Genomic DNA, 12665 nt, shown 5'->3' with positions numbered 1-12665 from the left:
TTTACGTGTTTTATGATCACAGCAATTAACCGGCTAAGCTGTATTTAATTTTTAAGCAATGGTTGATCAATTGTCAGATCACACATAAAAAGCACTTTGGATTGCTATTATCTGTCTCACCGAGACAGATCTCAGACAGATCCTGAGACGCTCCTGCCTGACATTTTTATTTTATTCACGGAAAACAATCAAACTAGTGATTTCTCTTGGCGTTCAGTTTATACATTCAAACAGCACAGCACTCTATTTAAACTACTTACGTGTAAATCTGTTATTTGTCCATCCATTTTCATCCGCGTATCCTGAGTCGGGTTGCGGGGGCAGTAGCGTTGAGAGGCCCAGACTTCCCTCTCCCCAGCCACCTGAGCCAGCTCCTCTGGGTAAATCCCAAAGGGTTCCCCGGCCAGGTCCGGTAAGAAGTCCGCTCCGACAGCTTCTTGCGTCGGAGCGGGCAGTAGCGTCGAGAGTCCCAGACTTCCCTTTCCCCAGCCGCCTGAGCCAGCTCCTCCGGGGGAAACCCAAGGGGTTCCCCGGCTAGGTCCGGTAAGAAGTCCGCTCCGACAGCTTCTGGCGTTTTTAAAAAGTATCCCAGGGGCACGGTAAGGGTCGGAGATGTTTAGTCTATTTAATTTCTGACTATATAAAACAATTTCTTCGGTTTTAAAGTGTGAAGTAAACTCCAACGAAGTAAAATCCAAGCCGATCCCGTTCACGTTCATGTTTACATCCGTGTTTGTTTAGCTTCTTTTACCTGCCAATATGGCGTCTACTAACTGAGAGTCACGTGGGGTCCGGAGCTCTATTGGCAACTAAATAATAAAAAAATCTGTATCTGTATCAGCCTTAAAAAACCCATATCGGTCAGCCTCTATTCAGCTCTATTTTTAAACCCAAAGAGGACCAAAAGTCTCAGGTGGGAGTGCTTCAGGTTATCCTTGTATAAGGAGCCTAAGGCTCCTCCCATTTCTGTCAGCACGTGAGTCCCTGAACGAGGCTAGAATAGTTATTTTCTAATTTGCTTTCTCTTGCGCCCTGAATCACACATGTTGTACTTCAATTTAAATGATGAATGCCTCTGCGTGAGTTTTGACTATGTCTGTCATGTAATCTGAGATTTATTAACTTTTCAAGACTGGTAATTTAACTCAGCCATGACATATATGAAGTCACAGCAGAATCTCTTCTTGTCACAACGTGCCGGTGAGCAAGACGGAAGTGAGGATCCAAGTGCAGGGGAAGAAACAGACCGGGAGGCAGACAGGAACATTTAAAACACTGACTTAATGGAGGACACGCAGGACAATGAAACAATGAGCCAACCAGACAAAATGGACTAACAGGATTTAAATACAGGAGCAGCTGGGACTAGTGTTGTCCAAAAAATCGATACCTAGATATAAATTGATGATAAGAGTGGTATCTAAATTAGATATTCCATCCCTGTGGTATCGATATTATGGACTATTATACACAGCCTTCTTCAGGTACATCGACACGCACGACAGCCAGATGCCGTAAAGCAACCTCCGCCTCCCAGACAAACAGAAGAAAAAGACGCCGCATGGCTACATTGCAATTTCCCACGCGAGTTGTCTCCGATCCAAGTTTTGTCTGCCAAATAAATAAACAAAAACATAAACAGCGAATTTGGGAGGCGCTTCACAGCCCAACTTAATTAGCATACCAAGTCCGACACGTAGTTGTATATTCACGCTTATGTGCTTAAAGGAAACTCCCGTTTATTGCAACCCGGACTTAATTTCTAGCATGCAGTACGTTTGTTTACTCACGCTGACAACTTTGGTGCTACTTGGATTCCCCGGGGTATTTAGATCCATCGGCGAATCGCCATCAGCGTATATCCATATAACGGGTGCGGACGGGCACCCATGGTGCAGCCTCGAAATAAGACATTATCTGCACCAAAACATCTCAGTGTCAAAAGGTTTTGTTAGGAATCATTAACGTGATTCCCCTGTTCGTTTGAAGCGAGTCTGGGATTTCTAGGCGTAAATAGTAGGGCTGTCGCGGTAACCGCAAAAATGAAATATCGCAATATGAAGAAGCCCACCGCGCTGCATCATGGGCCACTGCGATTACTGAACTTGGTTCAACTCAATGATGCATGTTGAGAAGGATGGCTGCACTGGTATCAAAACGAAACGTTACTTCGCTCCTTTGGGAGCACTTTGGTTTTCAGTACGTCAGCTGCTGCGCAGCCAGAGTCCTTGGCCGAGACAGAGCAGCCACCAGCGGCAAAAATAAATAAATAAATGCTCGGAGACCTGCTGAAGTCCCGGACAAGCACTGCTTCTGCAACCGTCCCGAAGAGAGTTTGAGCCGAGCTGGAGCTCACTCGCTACCTGCAGGAGGAATGCATCCACCCTAAAGAAACCCCCCTGACATGGTGGAGCAACAACCGGGAGAGATTCCCTTTACTCGCACGCAAGTACGTGTGCGTTAGTGCAACGAGCGCACCATCCGAGAGGGTTTTCAGTGTTGCTGGAAATGTTGCCACCCCTCTCAGGTCCTCTCTCAAACCGTATATGGTTAACATGCTGGTTTTCCTTGTGGGTAACAAGGACGTGACCGAGCTATAAATCACCGTCATTCGTGTGTGTGAAAGTGAAATGATAGTGCGCCCGCCCCCCGGCGCGCGCGCCCGGTACATGTAATTTTTTATGCTTGATTTTAAACAACTAAACAAAATGGGGACTTGTTTCTTGTTTGTTAGATGCTGCAGCCAAATTTGCATTTAAAAGTTTAACCTCCTTAATTTTGTTGTTTTTAAGTTCAGTCGGACTCCGACTGTCGGAGAAACAAACGTTACTGCGATCTGTGTTGTTACTGCCCTTTGATCTGCATTCAGTAAAGTGTTATTAAAGAAGGCACGGCAATTTTTAACCTTTTTTAAATGTGTAAACATTATGTTTAGATAGTACTGCAATAAAAAAGGGCTGCAATAATATCGCACACCGCAATATTAAGCCACCCTGAATCACCGCAGGGGGAATTCCTCAACCGCGACAGCCCTAGTAAATAGACTAGCCACGGCTAATCTAACCGGAGCTTTTAATGACGTCACTGCCATGCGCCAATCTGTTTTTATTAAGATTACCGGTAAATGTACCTTTGTCCTACTGTGGAGAAATTCATTTTCTCCCTTTATTGACCAACAGAGTTGTTCAAAAGTACAGAACAAAACACATGGCATTACATCTTATGACAACAATGCACCTTAAACAGAGTTTAAGCAGCAAAACATCACTCTGCAAATAGTGTATATATAGTGAGACAATTCATGATTTAAAGTGTTAACTTTCGCCAGTTTTTGTATGCACGTTTAAAAAAATGCTGATACTTGAAAGGTTTAAGCACTTTATACACTTAATTCTTAACATTTAATTTTTGCAATATAAATTGAGGAATGTTATTTTTTGAATAAACTTGTTCAATAAATTGGTGTTTTTAAATAGTTTCGAAATCGAGTATCGAGTTTTTTTCCAGTATCGAATCGAGTTTGAAATTTTAGTATCGTGACAACCCTAGCTGGGACCTTGGGTGATTGGGAAACGAGAGGCAGGTGGGAGCAATTAACATGGACACAGGACTGAACAGAATGGGGAGACAGGACAGGGTGTGACACTTCTCCCAAGCATAACTGCGAACAACCACATGGCCAGATTTATGGTGGTTTTCTCCATCTTTAATGCTTGTTCTGTTGTCCTGGAAGGAGGATGTGAAGCTCGCTAAACTAGCAGATACTTTTCTTCTCTGATGGCGTGAATTAGCTGAAACAAACATTTGGAGTTCTGTACGTCTTTTCACACAAAACCTAAAATAACTTTTACCACCTGTTTCTTTCTTGGCATCAAAATGGGTTTTTAAATAAAGCATCATATGTTAAATCCATGGCTACTGTCAAACAGGATCAGAAAATTACTTGTATTCTCTCCTAGACTCCCATTCACTATTTTTGGCAGTAGGGGACCCATAGATGGGTGGGATCTAAGCTCCCTACAGTAAGAAGAGGTGGATAGGGAAGTGTTCAGCTACAGTTAAAGAAAACACTAATTAAATTTCTAAATGGCCTTTCTAAAAAGGAAATATACAGTTATCTTTTTATTTTAAATATACTGTCACACCGATTCATTAAGGACTTGCTGCTAAACCTCTCTTACTTGTTATGACACTTGGTTCAAAGGGAAAGTAGAAATGAGATAGCAGAATCAAACATTGATGTTGGTCCGATTTCCATCCTGTTGCAATTTGCATGTTCAAAAAATGTAGTAAAATATTTGTATATTTATCAGGTATATAATATCAGCCATCAGGCATAACAGCAGTATTAATGTCAGAAATTAGGGCTGCACAATATATCGAAAAATTATCGTCATCGGTATAACAGGACGTGCGATAGGCCCACCGCAAAGCATGCCAAAAACGGCGATAAATGTTTGGTTCAAACATTTCCATCCGTGTCATACATCAGCTTTTTGTAAACCAGCTCTGTTTTTTACGCGGAAGTATTATTTGACCAATCAAATGTAGCCCTGCTGGTATGCGGGGCCAATCAAATGGGTCCGTTCACGTAATACGCCTGCCCCCTACGTAGACCCTTAGGATGGAAAGCAACACCCGAACTGAGCTTGTTCGTCATGCTGGCTCAGAGCAACAAACACACTTTGTGCTGATGTTTCTGGAATCAGCGCTGCTTTCAAACGTGAACGTGAGTCCGCTCGGTGTCGTTAATCATTTTTACCGGGCTGACTCCGACACGTGCTGGTGAACCAACCCACCTTCAAGTCGCTAGTGTTCCACCGGGTGGTGATGTTAGCCTCAGGCTCCGGTTAGCTTCCAGCTAAAAGGCTACAGCACTCTCCTCCCAGCCCCACCCTGCTAAAGAGGGCCTGGAAAAGTTCCCCCACACAAAGTGATTTTTCATTTATGAGCTTTTATAACCTTGTTAATCCGGATAGTTGATTTGCTGCTGCACATAAACTGTCAGTCAGAAGCTCTGCTAGCCGGTTATCTTAGAGGAGCTAGTTCAATTTGTTAGCTTGTTATCAGAATCATAGTTGCAGTTTCATCATCTGAGCTGCTTTTTAAGATCTAGGTAAATTTGTTCAATTTGGGGTTAAAACCAAACGTTTTCACATATTTTCCATGTAGGTTTTTTGCCAGTTCCTCTTCTGAAAGGTAGACAATTGTTTTTCTCTTTCCCTCAGAAAATCTTAATATTCTCCTAGTTTGGCCCAGCACAGTTCACTTTCCAATTGCAGCAACAGCCTTACAGTGGGGCAAAAAAGTATTTAGTCAGCCACCGATTGTGCAAGTTCTCCCACTTAAAATGATGACAGAGGTCAGTAATTTTCATCATAGGTACACTTCAACTGTGAGAGACAGAATGTGAAAAAAATCCATGAATTCACATGGCAGGATTTTTAAAGAATTTATTTGTAAATCGGGGTGGAAAATAAGTATTTGGTTAATAACAAAAATTCAACTCAATACTTTGTAGCATAACCTTTGTTGGCAATAACAGAGGTCAAACGATTACTATAGGTCTTTACCAGGTTTGCACACACAGTAGCTGGTATTTTGGCCCATTCCTCCATGCAGATCTTCTCGAGAGCAGTGATGTTTTGGGGCTGTCGCCGAGCAACACGGACTTTCAACTCCCTCCACAGATTTCCTATGGGGTTGAGGTCTGGAGACTGGCTAGGCCACTCCAGGACTTTCAAATGCTTCTCACGGAGCCACTCCTTTGTTGCCCGGGCGGTGTGTTTGGGATCATTGTCGTCTTGGAAGACCCAGCCACGTTTCATCTTCAAAGCTCTCACTGATAGAAGGAGGTTTTGGCTCAGAATCTCACGATACATGGCCCCATTCATTCTGTCCTTAACACGGATCAGTCGTCCTGTCCCCTTAGCAGAAAAACAGCCCCAAAGCATGATGTTCCCACCCCCATGCTTCACAGTAGGTATGGTGTTCTTGGGATGCAACTCAGTATTCTTCTTCCTCCAAACACGACGAGTTGAGTTTATACCAAAAAGTTCTACTTTGGTTTCTTCTGACCACATGAAATTCTCCCAATCCTCTGCTGTATCATCCATGTGCTCTCTGGCAAACTTCAGACGGGCCTGGACATGCACTGGCTTCAGAAGCGGAACACGTCTGGCACTGCAGGATTTGATTCCCTGCCATTGTAGTGTGTTACTGATGGTGACCTTTGTTACTGTGGTCCCAGCTCTCTGCAGGTCATTCACCAGGTCCCCCAGTGTGGTTCTGGGATTCTTGCTCACCATTCTCATGATAATTTTGACCCCACGGGATGAGATCTTGCGTGGAGCCCCAGATCGAGGGAGATTATCAGTGGTCTTGTATGTCTTCCATTTTCTGATAATTGCTCCCAGTTGATTTTTTCACAAAAAGCTGCTTGCCTATTGTAGATTCACTCTTCCCAGTGTGGTGCAGGTCTACAATTCTTTTCCTGGTGTCCGTTGAAAGCTCTTTGGTCTTGGCCATAGTGGAGTTTGGAGTCTGATTGTTTGAGGCTGTGGACAGGTGTCTTTTATACAGATAATGTGTTCAAACAGGTGCCATTAATACAGCTAAAGAGTGGAGGACAGAAAAGCTTCTTAAAGAAGCCATTACAGGTCTGTGAGAGCCACAGATTTTCCTTGTTTGAAGTGACCAAATACTTATTTTCCACCCTGATTTACAAATAAATTCTTTAAAAATCCTGCCATGTGAATTCATGGATTTTTTTTTCACAATCTGTCTCTCACAGTTGAAGTGTACCTATGATGTAAATTACTGACCACTGTCATCATTTTAAGTGGGAGAACTTGCACAATCGGTGGCTGACTAAATACTTTTTTGCCCCACTGTATATCATAACCACATAAGTGGAGAAAATGTTCAGTAGCAATGAAAGAATTTGCTGTTGCATTTAAGTGATGTTAACTATTATTTAACATATAAACCTATTTTCAGATATTTTTATTTATTCAAAAACCCTGGTAAGGGATGTATTTCTGTATTTGGAGCATCAGAAAAAGTTTTATGGTGGTGGTGATGTTTTAAAGTCACTGAGAAACTGCATGCATGCAGTTTGTTGTTTTGCTGCTAATACAGTAGCAGGTGCAGCTGCATATTTTTGCAATAAAAATGTTATGTTGTAATGGAATTCATGCATTAGTTTCTGTTTGCTTTAAACCCAGAGCAGACGTCACACGCCAGACGACATCAACACTGCATACTTTAGTATTTGTTCATTTATTGCAAGTAATACCGATATCGCAATATTAAGCACTGTTATCGAATATCGCAGGTTTTCCTAATATCGTGCAGCCCTATCAGAAATCAACCCAAAAGGCTGCATCCCAAATGGAAATCTTTATGATTGCTTCAATGACAAATAAGTTTTGCAGTTTTTATAAAATAATATAAATACATTTACATACCTCTGAAGAAGTTACTGACAAGGTGGTAAGGATCAACATTCAACTTAAAAAAAGACTAAATAATAAAGATGGATTAGACTGTAGAATCTGCTTTTTATCTTAATTTGGAATAACAGGACTTAAATAATAGAGTTAACATTTCCCAGTACTTGTCTGGTGATTTCTCCCAAGTTGATGCATGGTGGTATTGTTTAATCGTTTATTTTTTTGTCCCAGGTTTGGAGCCAATAAACCATGCCTAGGAGTGTCAAACACAAACTGTTAGATGAAAGGGCATCATGATTTTCCTCCAGGAACGTTTACTAGAGGTTATTTAAAGGTTTAACCTAACAGTCACTGAATGAAATCATGATTTTGCTACAAAATACTTGTTAAGTTATCTAAATCTACAACAAACACACAATGAGTCACAATGCAACACAAAAACAAGCAATGCAGTGTTAACATCCAAAATCTTCATGTGAATAAATCTACATGGTGCAACAGGTCACAACAGAACAACCACGGTGACAGGGAAACACACAACTTGCCTGTAGGGAACTGCATCAGAGGACAAGGCTGAGCTTTAGAAGGAGAAGGTACATCTGTGTGTGGGAGGGGGGGGGGGGGGGGAAGAGAGAGAGAGAGAGCAGAAAGTGAATTTAAAGCTGAGAAAGGAAACACTACTAACACCAGCTTCACCACAGGACCGCTGTCCCGAAGAGAAGATCAGATGTTCCAGAGCTGCTGTCTGATCACATCACTTTACGGGTTCTGGTTGGGCGTGGATTGGAAACACAACATGACGTAAGAGAAGCCCTCACTGTAGACATGCCAGGACTTCAACAATTCACCTCAGATAAGAAATGATTTCTGATGTGCAGAGGAGTTAAAGTTAGTGAATGAATGCCGAAGAAAAGGCACAAGTACAGCTGAACTTTGATTAGGAGGACAGCATAGCTGCACTAACAATATCAGTAGAGAGGTGTCTGAGTCCATCTGTAGGTGGCAGCCTTGCCTGGCCTGTCAACACACCTCGGGACAGCTGTGGCTATCATGTAGCTTATCACCATTGGTGTATGAAGGTGTGTAAAGTGTTCTTGAGTGTTCTAACTTAGAGAGGTGCTACACAAAGTCATTTATCACTAGAGCCGTGCGATCTGACGAGATAAGACCATTAAGTAGGGCTGAGCCATATCATACCTTACACGGTAATACCGGTACAATGCTGGGCAATGATAAGGAAATAAAATATCGCAATAGGATAGAATGGGTAAAACGCGCTTGCGCAGTGCCTTTGTTTTCATATGCACATGGTGGAAAAAGCATGGCGACGGAGGAGGAGAATGAAACAGAATTTGTTTTTAAAAATAGGTGCTATTTCAGTGGTGTGGAACTGGTTCGGTTTCCGCCCGTCAGATACCCAACAAAGGACAATTTTTTGTAGAACATGCAAGCAGGCTGTTGTGGCAATAGGAGGAAACACCGCAAACCTATTTCATCAAATGAAGCAGAAGCACTTTTTGGAGTGCAACAAAGCTGTTAAAGCACGCGAACAGGCATCCCCTTCAACAAGTGCGGTGGTAAGACCAAAGAAGCTGACTCAACAAACAATCGGCACAGCTATAAATAGCTGCACCCCGTATGACAAAAGTAGAAAACGCTGGAGAGAACTAACTAATGCAGTGACGCATTGTTTAGCCAGGGATATAATCAGAGTGTGGAAAAAGGTTTCACAAAGATGCTTAAAACATTTGATTCACGCTACAAGCTGCCCACCAAGAAATACTTCTCTCAAGTCACTTTGCTTGCTTTATATGAAGAGGTTCGTAGTGAGGTGTTAAATGCATTATTGTCTGTGGAGTTTTTTGCATCCACCACAGGCATGCCGTCAAGCCGAACATCAGACCCCTACATGAGCCTCACAATACACTACGTGGACAAAGACTGGAAGCTACAAAACAAGGGCCTTGAAACAAGGTTTTTCCCCGAGGACCATACCGGGGAAAATGTAGCCAAAGGCCTGAAAGAGTTCCTCAGCTCGTGGAATCTTCAGGAGGAAAAACAGGTGTGTGTGTGACGACAGACAGCGGGGCCAACGTTGTGAAGGCTGTCGCACTCAACAACTGGACCAGACGCTCATGCTTCGGACATCGCCTGCACACTGCCATAGGTAAGTTGATTAAAATGTCAGATTAAGCATTTATTGCATTAGTTTAAATAATAGTAATGTTTATATTATTAATCTTTGGATGTCTCTAAAAATGAACAGGCAGGCTGGATGTGTGCATTTATGCTGTAAGACCTTTTAAGTTGCGTGTGTGTGTGTGTGTGTGTGTGTGTGTGTGTGTGTGTGTGTGTGTGTGTGTGTGTGTGTGTGTGTGTGTGTGTGTGTGTGTTATACATTAAACTTAAATGTCACACATTCCACCCTGCATTAATATTGGTGTTGAACAATTAATTATTTTCCTTTAAATTTGTCTTTTTTAGAAAGAAGTGTGATGGACCAAAGGATTGATCGAGCAGTTGGGGTGAGAAAGAAGATTGTTGGTGCCTTTGGCCACAGCTGGAAGTGCCAGCGTGCTCTGCAGGCTGCCCAAAAAGAACTGGGCCCACCAGAACACTAACTCACAACTGAATGTTGCACTCGTTGGGGTTCAAAGCAGAGAATGATCCAGCGACTGCTGGAACATGAAAAGACTATACCACAGGTTTTAGCTGCTGATAAAACCACAAGGCACCTCATGGCAAGACATACAGGTGCTTGGTAGGGCTGTCGCGGTAACCGCAAAAATGAAATATCGCAATATGAAGAAGCCCACCGCGCTGCATCATGGGCCACCGCGATTACTGAACTTGGTTCAACTCAATGATGCATGTTGAGAAGGATGGCTGCACTGGTATCAAAACGAAACGTTACTTCGCTCCTTTTGGGAGCACTTTGGTTTTCAGTACGTCAGCTGCTGCGCAGCCAGAGTCCTTGGCCGAGACAGAGCTGCCACCAGCGGCAAAAATAAATAAATAAATAAATAAACGCTCGGAGACCTGCTGAAGTCCCGGACAAGCACTGCTTCTGCAGCCGTCCCGAAGAGAGTTTGAGCCGAGCTGGAGCTCACTCGCTACCTGCAGGAGGAATGCATCCACCCTAAAGAAACCCCCCTGACATGGTGGAGCAACAACCGGGAGAGATTCCCTTTCTCGCCAGAGTCGCACGCAGGTACGTGTGCGTTAGTGCAACGAGCGCTCCATCTGAGAGGGTTTTCAGTGTTGCTGGAAATGTTGCCACCCCTCTCAGATCCTCTCTCAAACCGTATATGGTTAACATGCTGGTTTTCCTTGTGGGTAACAAGGACGTGACCGAGCTATAAATCACCGTCATTTGTGTGTGTGAAAGTGAAATGATAGTGCGCCCGCCCCCCGGCGCGCGCGCGCCCGGTACATGTAATTTTTTATGCTTGATTTTAAACAACTAAATAAAATGGGGACTTGTTTCTTATTTGTTAGATGCTGCAGCCAGATTTGTATTTAAAAGTTTGACCTCCTGAATTTTGTTGTTTTTAAGTTCAGTCGGACTCCGACTGTCAGAGAAACAAACGTTACTGCGATCTGTGTTGTTACTGCCCTTTGATCTGCATTCAGTAAAGTGTTATTAAAGAAGGCACGGCAATTTTTAACCTTTTTTAAATGTGTAAACATTATGTTTAGATAGTACTGCAATAAAAAAGGGCTGCAATAATATCGCACACCGCAATATTAAGCCACCCTGAATCACCGCAGGGGGAATTCCTCAACCGCGACAGCCCTAGTGCTTGGCTCGGTCAGCGCTGCATTGAGTCCACTTTTAGAGTTTACAGATGCCTTTACTGCTGTAGAGTATGTGACCATTTCATGTGTTAAGCCTGTTCTTCAGATGTTTAACAATGAACTGTTAAAAGTAAATTAGTGACACAGCTGACCAAAGACATCAAAACAGCAATATATGACTACAAGAACAAAAGCTACAAAAACAGCGTCAGATGGACGCCAACACCCGTGTACGCGTTTTGTCCACATTGCGTGTGCTGTTGGGAGTTTTGGCACTCTGTGTTTTTTCTTCTGTTGTAGGCAGCTCGTTAAGCAGCCTTGGAGGCACCTGGGCTCAGGGTGTGGTGCTGCCTATAAAGCCTACTGTTTTTCTGCTTTCACTGGGTCTCTCCTGTGTGGTGGAGAGTCCTCACAGGCCATTTTCTATGTAAAAATGTAAACAAATAAACAACATCATTGCAAAAAAAAAAAAAAAAACATTTTAGACAAAATTTTGACACAAACTGAGGACAATATTTCCTGACATACAGGGTTTATTTAATTGTGTGAAAATGTAGCACGTTTAAAAAAAATACCGCTATAATACCGAAAACCGTGGTAATTTCGGTCACAATAACCGTGAGGTTAAATTTTCACACCGTGACAACCCTAATACAGACCATTTTAGATTAGGTTACATTTCCTTTATTCCCAGATTATGTAGTTTGTAGCACTCATTATAATGTTGTAGAAAATTTCTGGCCAAGCCACGTGATCGGTATCGGTGATCGGTATCGGTGATCAGCATTCTTTGATATCGGTGTCGGTGATCGGCAGCAAAAAACCTGATCGGTGCATCCCTAGTGCTCGGTAGAGCTGAGGAAAATAATCTAACAATCAATTCAATAAGATGCAAACATAAACGATTACGAATTTTTGAAGAAGCACACCATACTTGATTATAGCAGCTATCTGCTAGCATTAGCCACTAGCTTTCTCCATCTCTAAGCGATCATTAAGTGTATTCTCACGTGTCTGCTCGATCAGGGAACCTCTTGGGCAATGTACTGATCTAAACGTTGCATCTAGCTTTGTGACTGTTATTTGGAGCCGTTTGTGTGTTTTAGTGAACTTTTTCACTGTGGCTGCTGACCGGAGTTCTGTTAATGCCAAACCCTGCCCGGTGTAATCAGGAAACACCTACAGAAAGCAGTGAGGGACAAATAGTGAGTGTAATAAGGAGTGTTACCCTAGAGCAGGGATTCACTGAGTGTGGTGCGCGCACCCCTGGGGGTGCTCAAGGAGGTGCGCGAGGTGAAAAGTGTAATGGCTGCGGGAGCTCGGAGCAAGTCTGTCACATGTCACAGACGCAATCCAGTGAGCCCACGGCCAAAGGGTGCAGAAGAGCATGCTGGAGTGAGTGATTTAAGAAAT

At 43.0% G+C, this 12665-nt stretch overlaps 1 protein-coding gene across 4 annotated transcripts in view; it reads right to left on the bottom strand.

Moving 5' to 3' along the window:
• The window catches only part of rtn4a (reticulon 4a), a 170828-nt gene that overhangs the window by 29393 nt on the left and 128770 nt on the right, over positions 1–12665 (bottom strand). For 3 of the 4 annotated variants that reach the window (XM_054738586.2, XM_054738587.2, XM_054738588.2), the window contains exon 2: positions 8000–8053. The exons of the other annotated variant lie outside the window; for it this stretch is intronic. In XM_054738586.2, coding sequence (XP_054594561.2) covers positions 8000–8053 — 54 coding nt within the window. The remainder of the gene's footprint in view (positions 1–7999; positions 8054–12665) is intronic. 4 annotated transcript variants of the gene reach the window in all.

This window comes from Nothobranchius furzeri, chromosome 12 (assembly GCF_043380555.1).
Source record: "Nothobranchius furzeri strain GRZ-AD chromosome 12, NfurGRZ-RIMD1, whole genome shotgun sequence".
NCBI classification, from domain to species: domain Eukaryota; kingdom Metazoa; phylum Chordata; class Actinopteri; order Cyprinodontiformes; family Nothobranchiidae; genus Nothobranchius; species Nothobranchius furzeri.
Note: the sequence above shows the minus strand (reverse complement) of the source record. Positions and strands in the feature narration are given on the sequence as shown.